The following is a 23,482-nucleotide window of genomic DNA, read 5'->3' as shown; positions in this document are numbered from 1 at the left end:
ACTCACCACAAACATTATCCCCCTTTCCTTTCCTTCCTTATTCCTCCATCCCTTCCTTTTTTCCTCCCTCCCTCCTTCTCTCTTTCTTTCCTCTGTCCTTCTTTCCTACCTTCCTTCCTTCTTTCTTTCCTTTCATCCCTTCCTTCCTTCTTTACTACCTTCCTTCCTTCCTTCCTTCTTTCCTTTCATCCCTTCCTTCCTTCCTCCCTCCTTCCTTCAACAGGAGTTGTCCTCGGGTCAAGGAAGGAAACGAGGGAGGGAGGAAGGAAAGGAAAGGAGGGAGGGAGGAAGGAAAGGAGCGAGGGAGGGAGGGACGAAAGGAAAGGAGGGAGGAAGGGAGGGAAGGAAGAAGGAAGGAAGGGATGAAAGGAAAGAAGGAAGGAAAGGAGAGAAGGGAGGAAGGGAGGAAAGGAAAGGAAGGAGGAAGGGAGGGAAGGAAGGGAGGGATGAAGGAAGAAGGAAGGAAGGAAGGGAGGGAGGAAGGAAGAAGGAAGGGAGGTAGGAAGGAAGAAGGAAGGAAGGGAGGGAGGAAGGAAGAATGAAGGAAAGGAGGGAGGAAGGAAGGAAGGGATGAAAGGAAAGAAGGAAGGAAAGGAGAGAAGGAAGGAAAGGAGGGAGGAAGGAAGGGAGGAAAGGGAAGGAGGGAGGAAGGGAGGAAAGGAGGGAGGGAGGAAGGGAGGAAAGGAAAGGAGGGAGGAAAGGAAAGGAAGGAGGAAGGGAGGGAAGGAAGAAGGAAGGGAGGGATGAAGGAAGAATGAAGGGAAGGAAGAAGGAAGGAAGGGAGGGAGGAAGGAAGAAGGGAGGGAGGAAGGAAGGAAAGGAGGGAGGAAGGAAGGAAGGGATGAAGGAAGAATGAAGGAAAGGAAAGAAGGAAGGTAGGAAAGAAGTCTGTTACTCATGCTGCCGTGTTGAGTTTCCCGCTTGTTGTGTTTCAGCGGTGAGAGCGGCGCCGGAAAAACTGTCCAAGGTGTCCAAGGTGTCTGGAGGAGGAGACAAAGTCCAGGTCAGTGCAGTAGTAGTATTAGTACTGCAGTACTGTTACTGCTGGTTGTTATATGAGTGTTAGCAGTGATGCAGCTGGTGTGTGTGTGTGTGTGTGTGTGTGTGTGTGTGTGTGTGTGTGTGTGTGTGTGTGTAGCATGTTAAAGACATCATCCTGCAGTCCAATCCTCTACTGGAGGCCTTCGGCAACGCCAAGACCGTCCGCAACAACAACTCCAGCAGATTCGTCAGTATAAATACTATGAACATGTATAAATACTATGAGCATGTATAAATACTATGAACATGTATAAATACTATGAGCATGTATAAATACTATGAACATGTATAAATACTATGAACATGTATAAATACTATGAGCATGTATAAATACTATGAACATGTATAAATACTATGAACATGTATAAATACTATGAACATGTATAAATACTATGAACATGTATAAATACTATGAGCATGTATAAATACTATGAACATGTATAAATACTATGAGCATGTATAAATACTATGAACATGTATAAATACTATGAGCATGTATAAATACTACGAACATGTATAAATACTATGAACGTTCCTCTTCCTCCCCCTTCAGGGAAAATACTTTGAGATCCAGTTCAGTCGAGGAGGCGCTCCTGATGGCGGGAAGATCTCCAACTTTCTACTGGAGAAAAGCCGAGTGGTTTCACAAAACCCTGGAGAGAGAAACTTCCACATATACTACCAGGTACTGCAGTAGTTACTACCAAGTACTGCAATAGTTACTACCAGGTACTGCAATAGTTACTACCAGGTACTGCAATAGTTACTACCAGGTACTGCAGTAGTTACTACCAGGTACTGCAATAGTTACTACCAGGTACTGCAGTAGTTACTACCAGGTACTGCAATAGTTACTACCAGGTACTGCAGTAGTTACTACCAGGTACTGCAGTAGTTACTACCAGGTACTGCAATAGTTACTACCAGGTACTGCAGTAGTTACTACCAGGTACTGCAATAGTTACTACCAAGTACTGCAATAGTTACTACCAGGTACTGCAGTAGTTACTACCAGGTACTGCAATAGTTACTACCAAGTACTGCAATAGTTACCACCAGGTACTGCAGTAGTTACTACCAGGTACTGCAATAGTTACTACCAAGTACTGCAATAGTTACTACCAGGTACTGCAGTAGTTACTACCAGGTACTGCAATAGTTACTACCAAGTACTGCAATAGTTACCACCAGGTACTGCAGTAGTTACTACCAGGTACTGCAATAGTTACTACCAGGTACTGCAATAGTTACTACCAAGTACTGCAATAGTTACCACCAGGTACTGCAATAGTTACCACCAGGTACTGCAGTAGTTACTACCAGGTACTGCAGTAGTTACTACCAGGTACTGCAATAGTTACTACCAGGTACTGCAATAGTTACTACCAGGTACTGCAATAGTTACCACCAGGTACTGCATTAGTTACCACCAGGTACTGCAATAGTTACCACCAGGTACTGCAGTAGTTACTACCAGGTACTGCAATAGTTACCACCAGGTACTGCAATAGTTACCACCAGGTACTGCAATAGTTACTACTAGGTACTGCAATAGTTACTACCAGGTACTGCAGTAGTTACTACCAGGTACTGCAGTAGTTACTACCAGGTACTGCAATAGTTACCACCAGGTACTGCAATAGTTACTACTAGGTACTGCAATAGTTACTACCAGGTACTGCAATAGTTACTACCAGGTACTGCAATAGTTACTACCAAGTACTGCAGTAGTTACCACCAGGTACTGCAATAGTTACTACCAGGTACTGCAGTAGTTACTACCAGGTACTGCAATAGTTACTACCAGGTACTGCAATAGTTACTACCAGGTACTGCAATAGTTACTACCAGGTACTGCAATAGTTACCACCAGGTACTGCAATAGTTACTACCAGGTACTGCAATAGTTACTACCAGGTACTGCAGTAGTTACTACCAGGTACTGCATTAGTTACTACCAGGTACTGCAATAGTTACCACCAGGTACTGCGATAGTTACCACCAGGTACTGCAATAGTTACTACCAGGTACTGCAATAGTTACTACCAGGTACTGCAATAGTTACTACCAGGTACTGCAATAGTTACTACCAGGTACTGCAATAGTTACCACCAGGTACTGCAATAGTTACCACCAGGTACTGCAATAGTTACCACCAGGTACTGCAATAGTTACCACCAGGTACTGCAGTAGTTACTACCAGGTACTGCAATAGTTACTACCAGGTACTGCAATAGTTACCACCAGGTACTGCAATAGTTACCTCCAGGTACTGCAATAGTTACCACCAAGTACTGCAATAGTTACCACCAGGTACTGCAATAGTTACCACCAGGTACTGCAATAGTTACTACCAGGTACTGCAATAGTTACTACCAGGTACTGCAATAGTTACCACCAGGTACTGCAATAGTTACTACCAGGTACTGCAGTAGTTACTACCAGGTACTGCAATAGTTACCACCAGGTACTGCAATAGTTACTACCAGGTGCTGCAGTAGTTACCACCAGGTACTGCAATAGTTACTACCAGGTACTGCAATAGTTACTACCAGGTACTGCAATAGTTACCACCAGGTACTGCAATAGTTACCACCAGGTACTGCAATAGTTACCACCAGGTACTGCAATAGTTACTACCAGGTACTGCAATAGTTACTACCAGGTACTGCAATAATTACTACCAGGTACTGCAGTAGTTACCACCAGGTACTGCAATAGTTACTACCAGGTACTGCAGTAGTTACTACCAGGTACTGCAATAGTTACTACCAGGTACTGCAATAGTTACTACCAGGTACTGCAATAGTTACTACCAGGTACTGCAATAGTTACTACCAGGTACTGCAGTAGTTACTACCAGGTACTGCAGTAGTTACCACCAGGTACTGCAATAGTTACTACCAGGTACTGCAATAGTTACCACCAGGTACTGCAATAGTTACCACCAGGTACTGCAATAGTTACTACCAGGTACTGCAGTAGTTACTACCAGGTACTGCAATAGTTACCACCAGGTACTGCAATAGTTACTACCACGTACTGCCCTCCTGTGACCTCTGACCTCTCTGTGGCCCTCAGCTGTTGACAGGGGCCAATGAGCAGCAGAGGGAGAACCTTGGGGTCACGACCCCCGACTACTACTACTACCTCAACCAATCAGGAACCTACACGGTGGAGGACGTCAATGACAAGAAGGAGTTCTCCGATACTATGGTCTGTAACTGTCTGTAACTGTCTGTAACTGTCTGTCTGCAACTGTCTGTCTGCAACTGTCTGCAACTGTCTGTCTGTAACTGTCTGTAACTGTCTGTAACTGTCTGTAACTGTCTGTCTGTAACTGTCTGCAACTGTCTGTCTGTAACTGTCTGTCTGCAACTGTCTATAATTGTCTGTAACTGTCTGTCTGCAACTGTCTGTCTGCAACTGTCTGTCTGCAACTGTCTATAATTGTCTGTAACTGTCTGTCTGCAACTGTCTGTCTGCAACTGTCTGTCTGCAACTGTCTGTCTACAACTGTCTGTAACTGTCTGTCTGCAACTGTCTGTCTGCAACTGTCTGTCTACAACTGTCTGTAACTGTCTGTCTGCAACTGTCTATAATTGTCTGCAACTGTCTGTCTACAACTGTCTGTAACTGTCTGTCTGCAACTGTCTATAATTGTCTGCAACTGTCTGTCTGTAACTGTCTGTCTGTAACTGTCTGTCTGCAACTGTCTGTCTGCAACTGTCTGTCTACAACTGTCTGTAACTGTCTGTCTGCAACTGTCTATAATTGTCTGCAACTGTCTGTCTGTAACTGTCTGTCTGCAACTGTCTGTCTGCAACTGTCTGTCTGCAACTGTCTGTCTGCAACTGTCTGTCTGCAACTGTCTATAATTGTCTGTAACTGTCTGTCTGTAACTGTCTGTCTGCAACTGTCTGTCTGCAACTGTCTGTCTACAACTGTCTGTAACTGTCTGTCTGCAACTGTCTATAATTGTCTGCAACTGTCTGTCTGTAACTGTCTGTCTGCAACTGTCTGTCTGCAACTGTCTGTCTGCAACTGTCTGTCTGCAACTGTCTGTCTGCAACTGTCTATAATTGTCTGTAACTGTCTGTCTGTAACTGTCTGTAACTGTCTGTCTGTAACTGTCTGCAACTGTCTGTCTGTAACTGTCTGTCTGCAACTGTCTATAATTGTCTGTAACTGTCTGTCTGCAACTGTCTGTCTGCAACTGTCTGTCTGCAACTGTCTATAATTGTCTGTAACTGTCTGTCTGTAACTGTCTGTCTGCAACTGTCTGTCTGCAACTGTCTGTCTACAACTGTCTGTAACTGTCTGTCTGCAACTGTCTGTCTGCAACTGTCTATAATTGTCTGCAACTGTCTGTAACTGTCTGTCTGTAACTGTCTATAATTGTCTGCAACTGTCTGTCTGCAACTGTCTGTAACTGTCTGTCTGCAACTGTCTATAATTGTCTGCAACTGTCTGTCTGTAACTGTCTGTCTGTAACTGTCTGTCTGCAACTGTCTGTCTGCAACTGTCTGTCTACAACTGTCTGTAACTGTCTGTCTGCAACTGTCTATAATTGTCTGCAACTGTCTGTCTGTAACTGTCTGTCTGCAACTGTCTGTCTGCAACTGTCTGTCTGCAACTGTCTGTCTGCAACTGTCTATAATTGTCTGTAACTGTCTGTCTGTAACTGTCTGTCTGCAACTGTCTGTCTGCAACTGTCTGTCTACAACTGTCTGTAACTGTCTGTCTGCAACTGTCTATAATTGTCTGCAACTGTCTGTCTGTAACTGTCTGTCTGCAACTGTCTGTCTGCAACTGTCTGTCTGCAACTGTCTGTCTGCAACTGTCTGTCTGCAACTGTCTATAATTGTCTGTAACTGTCTGTCTGTAACTGTCTGTCTGCAACTGTCTACAACTGTCTATAACTGTCTGTCTGCAACTGTCTACAACTGTCTGTAACTGTCTGTCTGCAACTGTCTACAACTGTCTATAACTGTCTGTCTGCAACTGTCTGTCTGCAACTGTCTGTCTGCAACTGTCTATAATTGTCTGTAACTGTCTGTCTGTAACTGTCTGTCTGCAACTGTCTACAACTGTCTGTAACTGTCTGTCTGCAACTGTCTACAACTGTCTATAACTGTCTGTCTGCAACTGTCTGTCTGTAACTGTCTGTCTGCAACTGTCTGTCTATAACTGTCTGTCTGCAACTGTCTGTCTGCAACTGTCTGTCTGCAACTGTCTGTCTGCAACTGTCTGTCTATAACTGTCTGTCTATAACTGTCTGTCTATAACTGTCTGCAACTGTCTGTCTATAACTGTCTATAACTGTCTGTCTGTCTTTCAGGAAGCGATGTCAGTAGTGGGTCTGTCTGTGGAGGAACAGGACTCAGTTCTTCAGATGGTTGCAGGAATCATTCATCTGGGAAACATCAGCTTCAGAGAGGAAAACAATTACGCTGTGGTTGAAAGCCAGGACTGTGAGTTACCACACTGCTCAATGTAACTGACTTCTTCCACCTAGCAACAGCAGCTGAGGATCATGGGTATTGTAGTACCACTAAACTACCTGTCTCTGTCTGTCAGTCCTAGCGTTCCCGTCCTTCCTGCTGGGAATCTCTCAGGACGGTCTCTGCAGTAAACTCACCAGCAGGATTATGGACAGTAAGTGGGGGGGCAAGACCGAGTCCATCTCCGTCACCCTGAACACGGAGCAGGCCTGTTTCACCAGAGACGCCCTGTCCAAAGCGCTCTACACCCGACTCTTTGACTTCCTGGTCGACGTGAGTCCACAGAAACACGTCACACACCACTCTCTGATTGTTCACTTCCTGTCTGTGTTAGTGTTAATGGTAACTGTGTGTGTGTGTGTGTGTGTGTGTGTGTCTCTGTCAGTGTGTTAATAAGGCCATGCAGAAGGACCAGGAGGATCTGAACATCGGCGTGCTCGACATTTATGGCTTCGAGATCTTCCAGGTAACACACACACACACACACACACACACACACACACACACACACACACACACACACACACATACTTGTTCTTCTACACTTGTGAGGACACCAGTTAAAAGAGTCCTGCAGAGATTCGTCAAAAGAAGGATAAGATTGGAATCGGCTGAACCAGAGTAATGATCTATTTTATCTAAACCTGGTGACTACATTACACTCATTACATTCAGATGAGTTCGTCTTCTGTTGGACATCTGATAGTATTCACTGATTGATTAATTTGATTGATCATATATCATCTGTTTGTTCAATGAAGTTATGATTTGATTTTTCTCTTCTAGAAAAATGGTTTTGAGCAGTTCTGCATCAACTTCGTCAACGAGAAGCTGCAGCAGATCTTCATCGAGCTCACACTGAAGGCAGAACAGGTGACGCATGATGACATCATCACACAATGACATCATCACACAATGACATCATCACATAATGACATCATATCTCACTCCAGTGTTTTAAAACCTGTGAATCCGTCATCAACCACACTGTGACTCTGTGTGACTTCACTGAGATCTGAATATTTGTCTTGAATGCCACGGGGCTACTGCCGGGACGAGTACATGATTTATTTCCAGTGTTCAAAAGTCACCCTGATCATATAACACTAAGTAACTTTTACTGTGGCAGTATTAAGAACATCTTACTGTTCAGTATCAAGTGTAACAGTAGATGTAAGCAGAGAGTAGCACACAGAGCACAAGGCAGTAGCAACATGCACTAACTCTAAGCACGACACTACAGCACTTTATGCCTCACACATACCCTGTTAGCACACACACACACACAAACACACACTGACACACACACACACATACACACACACACACACACACACACACACACACACCAGCCTACATTTGAGCAGTAAGAGTGTCAATATAATTCATATGTATATATATATATAGAGAGACTATCAATACTAGCTCAGTTAACTGGTAAAACAGACAGACAGGTAGAATTAGCCAATCACAAAAAGTGAGATCAGTTTAGCCAATCACGAAAAAGTAGGTCAGTTTCTGTCCAGCGACAGGTTGCTAAGGTCAGCTAAGGCCCTACGGTTGCTAAGGGCAGCTAAGGCCCTTTGGTTGCTAAGGGCAGCTAAGGCCCTACGGTTGCTACGGCGATTTGAGAATGTGCTTGGAAAAAATTTTCAAAATTCTGAAGAATTTGGCTTCTGACAAGGTCCCGAACAATTGCAAACTGTGAGAAAACCGTAACTCCTGTCCAAAAACCGAAAACACCGTGAGAGACACAGAAGCCGGCAGATTCTGAAAGAGAGAGAGTTTTCCTTGGTTTTAAAGTTTGAATCACACTAGGTGACTCTGAAAAAGGTGACATTTTGGGGGGTTTTCAAAAAATTCCTATTCATTTCCAATGAAGAAATCAGTTTTTTTGGGAATAACTTTGGGAAAAATTGGAAATTCAACACCAAAAGTCACGACACCTCTTTCCTGATCGAGCCGCACGTTTTGATGTATATATTGTCTGGGTTTTCTCAAAGCTGCGGGAGGAGTTACGCGCTGAAAAACGGAGCTAGAACCCGTGGCACTAATAAACCTCTGAGCCAGAAGGCTGTGATCTGTAGTCCTGTCTCTGACCATGGGAACAGGGTGTGATGGTGTGGTGTCTCTGCAGGAGGAATCCTTCCTTCCTTTCCTCCCTTCCTTCCTTCCTTATTAATAAATATGAATGGTGTCATGTCTCTGCAGGAGGAGTACGTCCAGGAGGGAATCAAGTGGACGCCCATCGAGTATTTCAACAACAAGGTGGTCTGTGACCTCATCGAGTCCAAACTGGTCAGTCAAAATATCCTTCCTTCCTTCCTTCTTTCCTTCCTTCCTTCCTTCCTTCTTTCCTTCCTTCTTTCCTTCCTTCTTTCCTTCCTTCCTTCTTTCCTTCCTTCTTTCCTTCCTTCCTCCTTTCCTTCCTTCTTTCCTTCCTTCCTTCTTTCCTTCCTTCTTTCCTTCCTTCCTTCTTTCCTTCCTTCTTTCCTTCCTTCCTTCCTTCCTTTCTTTTCCTCCCTTCTTTCCTTCCTTCCTTCCTTTAACCCTTTATTGGGCAAATAATTATATTTGGTAACTTCTGTAAATATCCCAAAATATCCTTCCTTCCTTCCTTCCTTCCACCTTTCCTTCATTTTCTTTTCCTTTCCTTCTTTCCTTCCTCCATCCCCCTTTCTTCTTTCCTCAATCCGTCCTTCCATCTGTCTTTCCTCCCTCCCTCCTTCTCTCCTCCCTTCCTTCTTTCCTTCCTCCATCCCCCTTTCTTCTTCCTTCCTTCCTTCTTTCTTCCCTTCCTCCCTCCCTCCTTCTCTCTTTCTTTCCTATCCCCTACCTTCCTTCCTTCCTTCTCTCCTCCCTTCCTTCCCTTCCTTCCTTCCATCCTCCCTTCCATCCTTCCTTCCTTCCTTCCTTTCCTTCCTTCCTCCCTCCCTTCCTTCCTTTCTTCCTTCTTTCTTTCCTATTCTGCATTCTGCATTCTATTGAACGATAGAATCAGTTAAAAGTGAAGCAGCTAAAATAGTTTGTCTCCTTGTCTCCTTGTCTCCTTGCGTGATTACCCAGAATCCTCCTGGGGTCATGAGCATCCTGGACGACGTGTGTGCTACGATGCATGCTAAAGGTGAGGGAGCGGACCAGACGCTGCTGCAGAAGCTTCAGGGACAGATCGGCTCACACGAACACTTCAGCAGCTGGAACAGAGGATTCATCGTCCACCACTACGCTGGGAAGGTACCTGTCTGACTGTCTGTCTGTCTACCTGTCTGTCCACCTGTCTGTCTACCTGTCTGTCTACCTGTCTGTCACACATTTATTAACTGTACCCGTCTTTCTGTCCATGTGTCTGTCTGTCTGTCAGACACACATTTATTAACTGTACCTGTCTACCTGTCCATGTGTCTACCTGTCTACCTGTCTACCTGTCCATGTGTCTACCTGTCTACCTGTCTGTGTACCTGTCCATGTGTCTACCTGTCTACCTGTCCATGTGTCTACCTGTCTACCTGTCTGTGTACCTGTCCATGTGTCTACCTGTCCATGTGTCTACCTGTCTACCTGTCTGTCTGACACACATTTATTAACTGTACCTGTCTACCTGTCCATGTGTCTACCTGTCTACTTGTCTGTCTACCTGTCCATGTGTCTACCTGTCTACCTGTCTACTTGTCCATGTGTCTACCTGTCTACCTGTCCATGTGTCTACCTGTCTACCTGTCTACTTGTCCATGTGTCTACCTGTCTACCTGTCTACTTGTCCATGTGTCTACCTGTCTACCTGTCCATGTGTCTACCTGTCTACCTGTCTACCTGTCCATGTGTCTACCTGTCTACTTGTCCATGTGTCTACCTGTCTACCTGTCCATGTGTCTACCTGTCTACCTGTCTACTTGTCCATGTGTCTACCTGTCTACCTGTCCATGTGTCTACCTATCTACCTGTCTACTTGTCCATGTGTCTACCTGTCTACCTGTCCATGTGTCTACCTGTCTACTTGTCCATGTGTCTACCTGTCTACCTGTCCATGTGTCTACCTGTCTACCTGTCCATGTGTCTACCTGTCTACCTGTCTACTTGTCCATGTGTCTACCTGTCTACCTGTCCATGTGTCTACCTGTCTACCTGTCCATGTGTCTACCTGTCTACTTGTCCATGTGTCTACCTGTCTACCTGTCCATGTGTCTACCTGTCTACCTGTCTACTTGTCCATGTGTCTACCTGTCTACCTGTCCATGTGTCTACCTATCTACCTGTCTACTTGTCCATGTGTCTACCTGTCTACCTGTCTACCTGTCTACCTGTCCATGTGTCTACCTGTCTACCTGTCTACTTGTCCATGTGTCTACCTGTCTACCTGTCCATGTGTCTACCTGTCTACCTGTCTACTTGTCCATGTGTCTACCTGTCTACCTGTCCATGTGTCTACCTGTCTACCTGTCCATGTGTCTACCTGTCTACCTGTCTACTTGTCCATGTGTCTACCTGTCTACCTGTCCATGTGTCTACCTGTCTACCTGTCCATGTGTCTACCTGTCTACCGGTCTGTCTACCTGTCCATGTGTCTACCTGTCTACTTGTCCATGTGTCTACCTGTCTACCTGTCCATGTGTCTACCTGTCTACCGGTCTGTCTACCTGTCCATGTGTCTACCTGTCTACCTGTCTACTTGTCCATGTGTCTACCTGTCTACCTGTCCATGTGTCTACCTGTCTACCTGTCCATGTGTCTACCTGTCCATGTGTCTACCTGTCATGTGTCTACCTGTCTACCTGTCTACCTGTCTACCTGTCCATGTGTCTACCTGTCTACCTGTCTGTCTACCTGTCCATGTGTCTACCTGTCTACCTGTCCATGTATCTACCTGTCTACCTGTCTGTCTACCTGTCCATGTGTCTACCTGTCTACCTGTCCATGTGTCTACCTGTCTACCTGTCTGTCTACCTGTCCATGCGTCTACCTGTCTACCTGTCTACCTGTCCATGTATCTACCTGTCTACCTGTCTGTCTACCTGTCCATGTGTCTACCTGTCTACCTGTCTGTCTACCTGTCCATGTGTCTACCTGTCTGTCTACCTGTCCATGTGTCCACCTGTCTACCTGTCCATGTGTCTACCTGTCTACCTGTCTGTCTACCTGTCCATGTGTCTACCTGTCTACCTGTCCATGTGTCCACCTGTCTGTCTGACATTTATTAACTGTACCTGTCTACCTGTCTACCTGTCTACCTGTCCACCTGTCTACCTGTCCATGTGTCCACCTGTCTACCTGTCACACATTTATTAACTGTACCTGTCTACCTGTCCATGTGTCTACCTGTCTGTCTGACATTTATTAACTGTACCTGTCTACCTGTCCATGTGTCTACCTGTCTGTCTGACATTTAGTAACTGTACCTGTTTACCTGTCCATGTGTCTACCTGTCTACTTGTCCATGTGTCTACCTGTCTACCTGTCCATGTGTCTACCTGTCTACCTGTCTACCTGTCCATGTGTCTACCTGTCTACCTGTCCATGTGTCTACCTGTCTACCTGTCTACCTGTCCATGTGTCTACCTGTCTACCTATCCATGTGTCTACCTGTCTACCTGTCCATGTGTCTACCTGTCTGTCTGACACACATTTATTAACTGTACCTGTCTACCTGTCCAGGTGTCGTATGACGTCGGTGGTTTCTGTGAAAGGAACAGAGACGTGTTATTTAATGACATCATCGAGCTGATGCAGAGCAGCGAATTGTAAGTAGTGTGTGTGTGTGTGTGTGTGTGTGTGTGTGTGTGTGTGTGTGTGTGTGTGTGTGTGTGTGTGTGTGTGTGTGTGTGTGTGTGTGTGTGTGTGTGTGTTGACCTCATGATAACTGTCTATGGTGCGTTTGTGGTCAGTCCGTTCATCAGAGCTCTGTTTCCTGAGAACCTGGAGGCTGAGAAGAGAGGGCGTCCGAGCACCGCCAGCACCAAGATCAAGGTGAGAGAGAAATACTAAAGTGTTACTATGGTTACTATGGTTACTATGGTAACTATAGTAACCATAGTAACCATAGCAGTGTGAGTTAGTCATATCAGTTATATCTGACACATTTACTGTCTGTTTAGCATCAGATTCCCTCTTAGTGTTTCCTTTCCTTCCTTCCTTCCTTCCTTCCTTCCTTCCCTCCTTCCTCTTAGTGTTTCCCTCCTTCCTTCCTTCCTTCCCTCCCTCCTTCCTTCCTTCCTTCCTTCCTTCCTTCCTTCCTTCCTTCCTTCCTTCCTTCCTTCCCTCCTTCCTCTTAGTGTTTCCCTCCTTCCTTCCTTCCTTCCTTCCTTCCTTCCTCCCTTCCTTCCTTCCTTCCTCCCTTCCTTCCTTCCTTTCTCTCTTCCTCATACTTCTTGTTCTTTCTTTCTCTTCCTTCCTCCCTCCCTTTCTTCTTCCTTCCTTCCTCCCTTCCTTTCTTCCTTTCCTCCCTCCTTCCTTCCCTCCTTCCTCCCTCAACAGATACTACTTGTTCTTTCTCTCTTTGTCCTCCTTCTGTCCTTCCTCCCTTCCTTCCTTCCTTCCCTCCTTCCTTCCTTCCTCCCTCCCTCAGTAAGTCTAACCCTGCCCCCCCTTCTGTAGAAACAAGCCAACACCCTGGTCCAGACCCTGATGAAGTGCACCCCTCACTACATCCGCTGCATCAAACCCAACGAGACCAAGCGTCCTCGGGACTGGGAGGAGAACCGGGTCAGACACCAGGTGGAGTACTTGGGACTCCGCGAGAACATCCGAGTCCGCCGGGCCGGATACGCCTACCGCCGAGCCTTCAACAAGTTCCTGCACAGGTCTGAGGTCTAACATGGTCGCAGCCTCCCTTCCTTCCTTCCTCCCTTCCTTCCTTCCTTCCTTCCTTCCTCCCTTCCTTCCTTCCTTCCTTCCTTCCTTCCTTCCTTCCATTCTCTCCTTCCTTCCTTCCATTCTCTCCTCCCTTCCTCCTTCCCTTCCTCCCTCCCTTCCTTTCTCTCCTCCCTCCCTTCCTTCCTTCCTTCCTTCCTTCCTTCCATTCTCTCCTTCCTTCCTTCCTTCTTTCCTTTCTCTCCTCCCTTCCTTCCTTCCATTCTCTCCTCCCTTCCTCCTTCCCTTCCTCCCTCCCTTCCTTTCTTCCTTCCTTCCTTTCTTTCCTCCCATCCTTTCTTCCTTCCTCCCTCCTTCCTTCCTTCCTTGCTGACAGTAGTTATGGTGTGTTGCAGGTATGCCATCCTGACCAGGGAGACGTGGCCGAGCTGGAGGGGCGAGGAGCGTAAGGGAGTCCTTCATCTCCTCAACTGTGTGAACATGGACCAGGACCAGTTCCAGCTGGGCAAGACTAAAGTCTTCATCAAAGCTCCAGAATCTGTACGTCCCTCCCTCCCTCCTTCTCTCCTCCCTTCCTTCTTTCCTTCCTCCATCTCCCTTTCTTCTTCCTTCCTTTCTTCCTTCGTTAGCGTTAGCTTTCTAGCCGCCATCGATCTGGACCACTGGACGAGCCACGTGCCATCGACCATGGTCCATGGTCCATGGAGAACGATGTGCTGTTTTTCTGACTGATTTATTGCCCAATATCGCCGTGTATCTCGCTTTTTTTAAAAGTGCAAATGAAGCAGATAATGATAACCACATGGATACCTGTGGGACTATAAACAGCTGAGAAACAAGCCACAAAATACCACGGAGATTGTTATCTTTAGAAAGCAAACAGCAACACCCACTGATAGGTTTACATGAGTGAGGGTAACTGGTCATTGTAAATATATACTTACAAATCTGGAGCCTCATTTATCAAAAAGGATGTAAAACTGCTACTACATTTTTGCATACGGCGAAAAGACAATTTCGCAATTTTCCATTGATATATCACACCTCATACTGCGCCCCCGGAACGCCTGGACACAACCATATATGGTCAGCACGTGCATTAGCCATGTGCCCTCTGAGGAGCGGCTACAAAGTGACAACAAAGACGCGGGGGGAGGGCGAGATACACGGCGATATTGGGCAATAAATCAGTCAGAAAAATGATCTTGCATTTTAATAACCTACAATAAAAACAAAAACCTCCCAAATCTCATGGAAAGTGAGCAGAAAGAAGAATAATCTTATGTAATCTGAAACATCCTCCCTCCCTTCCTCTCTCCCTCCCTCCCTCCCTCTTCCTTCCTTCCTTCCTTCCTCTCTCCCTTCCTCCCTCCCTTCCTCCCTCCCTTCCTCTCTCCCTCCCTCCCTCCCTCTTCCTTCCTCTCTCCCTTCCTCCCTCCCTTCCTCTCTCCCTTCCTCTCTCCCTTCCTCCCTCCCTCCCTCCCTTCCTTCCTTCCTTCCTCCTTCCCTCCTTCCTTCCTTCCTTCCTTCCCTTCTTTGTTGTCTTGATGTGATCTTCTTCTTTGCAGCTCTTCCTGTTGGAGGAGATGAGGGAGAGGAAGTACAACGGTTACGCTCGGGTCATCCAGAAAGCTTGGCGCAAACACATCGCTGTCCGCAAGTACGTCCAGATGAGAGAGGAAGGTGAGGACGTCTTCATCGTTACGTTGATCAGAGGGTTAAGGGAGGAGGGAAGGAAGGAAGGAAAGAAGGGAGGAAGAAAGAAATGAAGAAAGGAAGGGAGGAACTAATGTTATAAGGAAAAGAAGGAAAGGAAGGAAGGAAGGGAAGAAGGAAGGAAAAGAAGGGAAGGAGGAAGGAAGGAAAGGAAGGAAAAGAAGGAAGGAAGGAAAAGAAGGAAGGAAGGAACTAATGTTATAATGATGAGAAGGAAGGAAGGAGGGAAAGGAAGGAAGGGAAGGAGGAAGGAAGGAACTATTGTTATAATGATGAGAACGAAGGAAGGATGGAAGGAAGGGAAGGAACTAATTTTATAATTCCAGTGAGGGAGGAAGAAGGCAGGCAGGGAGGAAGGAAAGGAAAGGGAAGGAAGGAAGGAAGGAAGGGAAGGAAGGAAGGATAGAAGGAAGGAAGGAGGGATATTTTGGGATATTAAGCATGAAGTGATTTCCTGTGTCCTCCAGCGTCGGACGTCCTGCTGAACAAGAAGGAGCGGCGCAGGAACAGCCTGAACAGGAACTTTGTGGGAGACTACATCGGGACAGACAACCATCCTGAGATCAGACAGTTCGTCGGCCGCAGAGAGAAGATCGAGTTCGCTGATGTGGTGGTGAAATATGACCGCCGCTTCAGGGTAAGAGGAAGCATGGTCACGAAGGAAAGGAAGGAAGGAAGGAAGGAAGGGAGGAGGGAAGGAAGGGAGGAAGGAAAGGGAGGAAGGAAGGAAAAGAAAGATGAAGGAAAGATGGAAGGAACTAATGTTATAATGATGAGAAGGAAGGAAGGAAAGGAAGGAAGGACTCCCTTCTTTCCTTCCTTCTTTCCTCCATCCTTCCTTCCTTCCTCCTTTCCTTTCCTCCATTCTTTCCTTCCTTCCTTCTTTCCTCCCTTCTTTTCTCTCCTTCCTTCTTTTCCTTCCTCCATCTCCCTTTCTTCTTCCTTCCTTTCTTCTTTCTTCCCTTCCCCCCTCCCTCCTTCTCTCTTTCTTTCTTCCCCCCTACCTTCCTTCCTCCCTCCCTTCCTTCCTTCCTTCCTTGACTCGAGGTGTCTGTGTGTCTCCTTGCTACAGTCTGTGAAGCGTGACCTCATCCTGACCCCGAAGTTCCTCTACATGATTGGTCGAGAGAAGGTGAAGCAGGGTCCTGATAAAGGTCAGATCCAAGAGGTTCTCAAGAGGAAGATGGAACTCAACAAGATCCAGTCTGTCTCCCTGAGGTACCAGAACCAGAACCAGAACTAGAACCAGAGCTAGAGCTAGAGCTAGAACTAGAACTAGAACCAGAACCAGAACTAGAACCAGAACCAGAACTAGAACTAGAACTGTGATGATGTTTTGGTCTTTAACCCTCCTGTTGTCCTTGAGTCAAGGAAGGAAGGAAAGGAGGGAGGAAGGAAAGGAGGAAGGAAGAATGGAAGGGAGGAAGCAAAGAAGGAAGGAAGGATGGAAAGGAGGACAGAAGGAAGGGCAGAAGAAAGAAGGAAGGGAGGAGAGAAGGAGGGAGGGAGGAAGAACAGATGGAAGGAAGGAAAGGAAGGAAAGGAAGGAAGGGAGGAGAGAAGGAGGGAGGGAGGAAGGAAAGAAGGAAAGGAGGAAGGAAGGAAGGGACGAAGAATGGAAGGGACAAAGGAAAGGAGGAAGGAAGGATGGAAAGAAGGAAGGAAGGAAGGTAGGGGGGAGGAAAGAAAGAGAGAAGGAGGGAGGGAGGAAGGGAAGAAAGAAGGAAGGGAGGAAGAAGAAAGGAGGAAGGAGGAAGGAAAGGAAGGAAGGGAGGAGAGAAGGAGGGAGGGAGGAAGGAACAGTCAAAACAGACAGGGTCAATTTGACCCGGGAGGACGACAGGAAGGGTAAACTAGAACCAGAGCTAGAACTAGAACCAGAGATAGAACCAGAGCTAGAACTAGTAGCAGAGCTAGAAGCAGAGATAGAACCAGAGCTAGAACTAGAACCAGAGCTAGAACCAGAGCTAGAACTAGTAGCGGAGCTAGAAGGAGAGCTAGAAGGAGAGCTAGAAGCAGAGCTAGAAGGAGAGCTAGAAGCGGAGCTAGAAGCAGAGCTAGAAGCGGAGCTAGGAGCAGAGCTAGAACCAAAGCTAGAAGCGGAGCTAGAAGCAGAGCTAGAACTAGAAGCAGAGCTAGAGCTAGAAGCAGAGCTAGAGCTAGAAGCAGAGCTAGGAGCAGAACTAGAACCAGAGCTAGAAGCAGAGCTAGAACCAGAGCTAGAACCAAAGCTAGGAGCAGAGCTAGGAGCAGACCTAGAAGCAGAGCTAAAAGCAAAGCTAGAACTAGAAGCAGAGCTAGAACCAAAGCTAGAACTAGAACCAGAGCTAGAACCAGAGCTAGAACTAGTAGCGGAGCTAGAAGGAGAGCTAGGAGCAGAGCTAGAAGCAGAGCTAGAAGGAGAGCTAGGAGCAGAGCTAGAACCAAAGCTAGAACTAGAACCAGAGCTAGAACCAAAGCTAGAACTAGAACCAGAGCTAGAACCGGAGCTAGAAGCGGAGCTAGAACCAGAGCTAGAACCAGAGCTAGAAGCAGAGCTAGAAGCAGAGCTTAGAACCAGAGCTAGAACTAGTAGCAGAGCTAGTAGCGGAGCTAGCAGCAGAAGTAGTAGCGGAGCTAGAAGCAGAGCTAGAAGCAGAGCTAGAAGCAGAGCTAGGAGCAGAACTAGTAGCGGAGCTAGGAGCAGAGCTAGGAGCAGAGCTAGAACCAGAGCTAGAACCAGAGCTAGAACCAAAGCTAGGAGCAGAGCTAGGAGCAGACCTAGAAGCAGAGCTAGAAGCAAAGCTAGAACTAGAAGCAGAGCTAGAAGCAGAGCTAGAACCAAAGCTAGAACTAGAACCAGAGCTAGAACCAGAGCTAGAACTAGAACCAGAGCTAGAAGGAGAGCTAGGAGCAGAGCTAGAAGCAGAGCTAGAAGGAGAGCTAGGAGCAGAGCTAGAACCAAAGCTAGAACTAGAACCAGAGCTAGAACCAGAGCTAGAACCAAAGCTAGAACTAGAACCAGAGCTAGAACCGGAGCTAGAAGCGGAGCTAGAACCAGAGCTAGAACCAGAGCTAGAAGCGTAACAGAAACAAAAAACAAGATCTGGACCAGAACCAGGTTTAGATCTAGTCCATTTGCTGTATTATCTCATTTTCAACTGTCTCTCTCTCTCTGTGTGCAGCACTCTGCAGGACGACTTCTTCATCGTCCACGAGGAAGAGTATGACAGCGTTCTCCAGAGCGTCTTCAAGACCGAGTTCCTCAGTCTGCTGGTGAAGCGGTTCCACGACAAAACTCAGAAGAACCTGCCGCTCAAATTTAACAACCTGTGAGTACTCGAACACATCATGTCTTTCATCTTACTTCTCCAACTTCATCTCAACACTTTCAGTTAGGTTCAGATGTGACATGAATATGAAACGTATCCTTTCTCCCTCTCAGTCTGGAGTTCAAGGTGAAGAAAGGCGGCTGGGGTCCGTTCAGCTCTGCGGGGTCCAGACAGATCCAGTTCCAGGTGGGTCAGGGGGACGAGGCAGTCCTGAAGCCCAGTGGAAAGGTCCTGCAGGTCTCTGTTGGACCGGGTCTGCCCAAAAACTCCAGTAAGTTCTGACCAGACTCCGTTATTGGGAATCCCACCACAGCGTTTTGTCTGCTGGTCCTCACTTCCTGTCTCCCTTTAGGACCGACCAGGAGGGACAACCGCAAGAGCCGCTACATGGGGAACCAGGGTCCGCCCAGCAGCCAGTACAACTCAGGTACCAGTTAGAACACCTCCGGGTCTGAGTGGGAATCTCAATGGAACAGTTTGTGATGTTTGTTTTGTCTCTCAGACCCTCGACCCAGAGGGGGCGGTGCTCCTAGAGGAGGCCCCGCCTCCTCCAGAGGAACCCTGCTGAGACAGCAGTCCAGCATGGAGCAGCCCAGTCTGCCCCGTCTCCAGAGCCACCATCGCCCTGACAACAGGACCCCCCACAATCACGACATGGGCTTCATGGACGTCCCCGATCAGGGTGCCGCAGGGTGAGGACGCTCAGAACCAGTAGAACCATCAGTAGAACCACTACAACCATCAGTAGAACCAGTACAACCATCGTTAGAACCAGTACAACCATCGGTAGAACCAGTAGAACCATCAGTAGAACCAGTACAACCATCACAACCATCAGTAGAACTAGTACAACCATCAGTAGAACCAGTACAACCATCAGTAGAACCATCAGTAGAACTAGTACAACCAGTAGAACCATCAGTAGAACCATCAGTAGAACCAGTACAACCAGTACAACCATCAGTAGAACTAGTACAACCATCAGTAGAACCAGTACAACCATCAGTAGAACCAGTAGAACCATCAGTAGAACCAGTACAACCATCAATAGAACCAGTACAACCATCGGTAGAACCAGTACAACCAGTAGAACCATCAGTAGAACTAGTACAACCAATAGAACCATCAGTAGAACCAGTACAACCATCGGTAAACCAGTACAACCATCGGTAGAACCAGTAGAACCATCAGTAGAACCAGTACAACCATCAGTAGAACTAGCACAACCAGTAGAACCATCAGTAGAACTAGTACAACCAGTAGAACCATCAGTAGAACCAGTACAACCATCAGTAGAACTAGTACAACCAGTAGAACCATCAGTAGAACCAGTACAACCATCAGTAGAACCAGTACAACCATCGGTAGAACCAGTACAACCATCAGTAGAACTAGTACAACCAGTAGAACCAGTACAACCAGTAGAACCATCAGTACAACCAGTAGAACCATCAGTAGAACCAGTACAACCATCAGTAGAACCAGTAGAACCAGTACAACCATCAGTAGAACCAGTAGAACCATCAGTACAACCATCAGTACAACCATCAGTAGAACCAGTACAACCATCAGTAGAACCAATACAACCAGTAGAACCATCAGTAGAACCAGTAGAACCAGTAGAACCAGTAGAACGTCTAACCCCTGCTCCTTGCCTGCAGGCTGCAGCGGCGGCGGTCCAAGGAGTTTAGACCGGTTCCTGGAACGGGTCGACCCAAACCGGCTCCCAAACCGAAGCCGCGGTCTCCTCAGTGCCGAGCTCTGTACGCCTACGACGCCCAGGACACCGATGAGCTCAGCTTCAACACCGATGACGTCATCGAGATACTCACTGAAGGTACTACTGACTGAAGGGAGGAAGGAAAGAAGGAAGGAAGGGAGGGAGGAAGGAAACGAGGGAGGAGGGAAACGAGGGAGGAAGGAAGGAAAGGAAGGAAGGAGGGAAGGAAAGAAGAAGGGAGGGAGGAAGGACAGACAGAAGGAAGGAAGGAAGGAAGGAAAGGAGGAAGGAAGGGATGGAGGAAGGAAGGGTGGAAGGAAGGAAAGGAGGTATATAGGTATTACTAACTCTGATAGGAGAGAGTCCTCAGTCTGTGTCCTCGAGTCAAGGAAGGAAGGAAAGGAGGGAGGAAGGGAGGGAGGAAGAAAGGATGGAAGGGAGGAAGGAAGGATGGAAGGGAGGAAGGAAAGGAGGTATATAGGTATTACTAACTCTGATAGGAGAGTCCTCAGTCTGTGTCCCCGAGTCAAGGAAGGAAGGAAGGGAGGGAGGAAGGAAACGAGGGAGGAAGGAAAGGAGGTATATAGGTATTACTAACTCTGAACTGTGTCTGCAGATCCGTCGGGTTGGTGGTACGGCCGGCTGCGAGGCAGGGAGGGGATGTTCCCCGGAAACTATGTGGAGAAGATCTAGGCCTGCTCTCCAGGGTCAGAGGTCACCGGAGCTGACAGGAAACAGCTGATTACTGAATATTAATGTGTGTGTGTCCCCGTAACTCAGGTGTGTGTGTGTGTGTGTGTGTCCCCATAATGCAGGTGTGTGTGTCCCGGTAACTCACGTGTGTGTGTACCCCTTAACTCAGGTGTGTGTGTGTGTGTGTGTGTCCATAACGCAGTTGTGTGTGTGTGTGTGTCCCCGTAACTCAGGTGTGTGTGTGTGTGTGTGTGTGTGTGTGTGTGTGTGTGTGTCCCCGTGTCCCCATAACGCAGGTGTGTGTTTGTGTCCCCGTAACTCAGGTGTGTGTGTGTCCCCGTAACGCAGGTGTGTGTGTCCCCATAACACAGGTTTGTGTGTGTGTGTCCCCATAACTCAGGTGTGTAGGTGTGTGTGTCCCTGTAACGCAGGTGTGTGTGTCCATAACACAGGTGTGTGTCCGTAACACAGGTGTGTATGTCCCCATAACGCAGGTGTGTGTGTGTCCCCGTAACGCAGGTGTGTGTGTGTGTGTGTGTGTTCGTAACGCAGGTGTGTGTGTGTCCTCGTAACGCAGGTGTGTGTGTGTCCCCGAAACGCAGGTGTGCGTGTGTCCCCGTAACGCAGGTGTGTGTGTCCCTGTAACGCAGGTGTGTGTGTCCCCGTGTGACTTCAGTCTCTGATCATCTCTGATGGATTTAAAGAAGCAGTTTGATTAAATTTCACATCAGTGTTACCGTGGAAACCTGAAAATAATACCAGTGTAAGCTGCCAGCGCCCCCACAGGCCGCAGTGTTCATTACAGCCTCAATAAGACTTAAACCGAACAAACCTGCCAATGTGATGAAGGTGTTTGACCGTCTGCAGTGTTGAGATGAGCAGAAACTAAACGTCACACAGGCGTTATCTCTCTGATGAAAATATTAAATAAGATTAAATATAAAACCAAAGTCAAATATAGAAATTAAGAGAAAAAGATTTTAGGTAAAAAAAAAGTTTGTGTGTTTTATAAGATGCTGTTTTTTTTTAAACGTCTGTATGAAATGAACATGAATGTTTTAACTGACCCTGGAACAATAAACTGACATTTCAGTACCAACCTGCGTGAGTCCCTGACTGAAACCTGAAGACCTGAAGGACTGTTTTGTTTTTTTTTGTTTTTTTTGTAACTTATTTTTATTCAAATTTTCTTTCAACAATTACAGTGTCAGGACCATAGACTGTATATAAGAAATGGACGTAACATCCGTGACGTCACCCATTGGCTGGTGGACTGCTGCTCGGAAGCCAATAGTTTCTAATCTAGGCAGCGCCATCTTGAAAATTTCAGGTGCATGCTGGGAAAAAAAGAACATGGATTCTACTTATATGGGCATGAGGCGGAGTCATGGACGGACGTATGGGTGGGACCAACGGCGGAGTGGGGAGGTTGCTATGGTTACGAGGGCTGGATCTCGAGGACATTGGTCAATCAACCTGTCAATCAGGACGTAGCCCCGCCCTAATGCATACCCTGCTTAGTCTTCACATATAAAATCAGGGAGGCCAAAATGTCCCAAATGAACATCATACTGCATTGAAGAAGGCTTTAAACTAGCGATTGAGACCATAAACACATTTTGAAAACGTTTACTGAGGTTAGAAATCAAGTGAGAAGTTGGTGAATTCTCCATTGACTTGCATAGAGACGGTCGCCCCCTGGTGGCCTTTTGATAGAATGCAGCTCTAAGTTACTTCCGCATTGGCTTCTTTTCAGAGGACAGGAACTCCCCGCCTGGTCATACATACATAGTTAAACACTCATCCTTATATCAATGTCCTTATTGTTCAGTGGCGATGGTGGTGTCCTCTTCTCGTCTTCTGTAATCAGTCCATTTTTCACACTTATCCTCAAATTGTGTCTCTTGTAGTCTCAGTTTATGTGTGATTTTCTCCATTACAAAAATCTCTTCCACAGTGCACATCCACTGCTCCTCCGTCGGGGGGTCTACTTTGTACCACATTCATTATAACTTTTGGCAGGACCAGAATATATGTGTATGGTCAGCATCCATGTGAATAGACACCGCCCCTTTTCTAATCTTGGGGGTTATAAAAAATCTGACCGTATTCTTCCAGTTGAATTCTCTCCAGATCCTGGAGCTAGTGGACGTGCACTGTGTTTTACAAATATTAAACCACTCGAAGGACTGGTTTTTAAAAGCAAAAACCTTCTCAGATTACAGTTTCTCCTCAAATGCCTCTTTTTAAATCATATTTATGAGTCAAGAACTTTCTAAAAATGATTAATATACAATATTTGTTTCTTTAAACTGTCAATTTTATTTTTTAAAGTCACTGAATGAGCGTGATCCAGGAGGAGCAGCTGGACACTACATTACCCAGAATCCCATTCCTACAGAGGGTCGTGATGCCTTCAAATGCTGCTGGAAATATGGCTGTTCTTTACAACCAATGTTTCTACACTATATGTGTTTATTTATTATTATTCCTTCCTTCCTTCCTTTCTTCCTTCTTTCCTTCCTTCTATCTGTCCTTCCTCTCTCCTTCTCTCTTTCCTCCCTTCCTTCTTTCTTTCCTCCGCCCCCCTTTCTTCCTTCCTTCTGTCCTTCCTTCCTCCCCACCTTCCTCTCTTTCTTCTTCTTCTCTTTCCTCCCTTTCTTCTTTCCTCCATCCTTCCTTCCTCCCTCCAT

At 46.7% G+C, this 23,482-nt stretch overlaps 1 protein-coding gene across 1 annotated transcript in view; it reads left to right on the top strand.

Annotated features, from left to right (window-relative positions):
* myo1eb (myosin IEb) overlaps nucleotides 1-20,888 on the top strand; it is a 23,721-nt gene extending 2,833 nt beyond the window's left edge. The window contains 24 exon segments of the mRNA XM_053327753.1: nucleotides 936-965; nucleotides 967-1,003; nucleotides 1,139-1,228; nucleotides 1,595-1,726; nucleotides 4,123-4,257; nucleotides 6,383-6,515; nucleotides 6,622-6,818; nucleotides 6,931-7,011; nucleotides 7,332-7,418; nucleotides 8,757-8,843; nucleotides 9,612-9,779; nucleotides 12,195-12,280; nucleotides 12,425-12,506; nucleotides 13,134-13,339; nucleotides 13,745-13,889; nucleotides 14,918-15,032; nucleotides 15,533-15,702; nucleotides 16,138-16,283; nucleotides 18,230-18,376; nucleotides 18,490-18,647; nucleotides 18,729-18,803; nucleotides 18,879-19,068; nucleotides 20,038-20,213; nucleotides 20,713-20,888. Of these exon segments, the coding sequence (XP_053183728.1) occupies nucleotides 936-965; nucleotides 967-1,003; nucleotides 1,139-1,228; nucleotides 1,595-1,726; nucleotides 4,123-4,257; nucleotides 6,383-6,515; nucleotides 6,622-6,818; nucleotides 6,931-7,011; nucleotides 7,332-7,418; nucleotides 8,757-8,843; nucleotides 9,612-9,779; nucleotides 12,195-12,280; nucleotides 12,425-12,506; nucleotides 13,134-13,339; nucleotides 13,745-13,889; nucleotides 14,918-15,032; nucleotides 15,533-15,702; nucleotides 16,138-16,283; nucleotides 18,230-18,376; nucleotides 18,490-18,647; nucleotides 18,729-18,803; nucleotides 18,879-19,068; nucleotides 20,038-20,213; nucleotides 20,713-20,789 (2,950 nt within the window). The 3' untranslated portion in view covers nucleotides 20,790-20,888.
* Nucleotides 20,889-23,482: the final 2,594 nt, after the last annotated feature.

Source organism: Scomber japonicus, chromosome 10 (genome assembly GCF_027409825.1).
Source record: "Scomber japonicus isolate fScoJap1 chromosome 10, fScoJap1.pri, whole genome shotgun sequence".
Taxonomy (NCBI): Eukaryota; Metazoa; Chordata; class Actinopteri; order Scombriformes; family Scombridae; genus Scomber; species Scomber japonicus.
The sequence above is the reverse complement of the archived record's forward strand: the minus strand, read 5'-3'. Positions and strand labels throughout refer to the sequence as shown.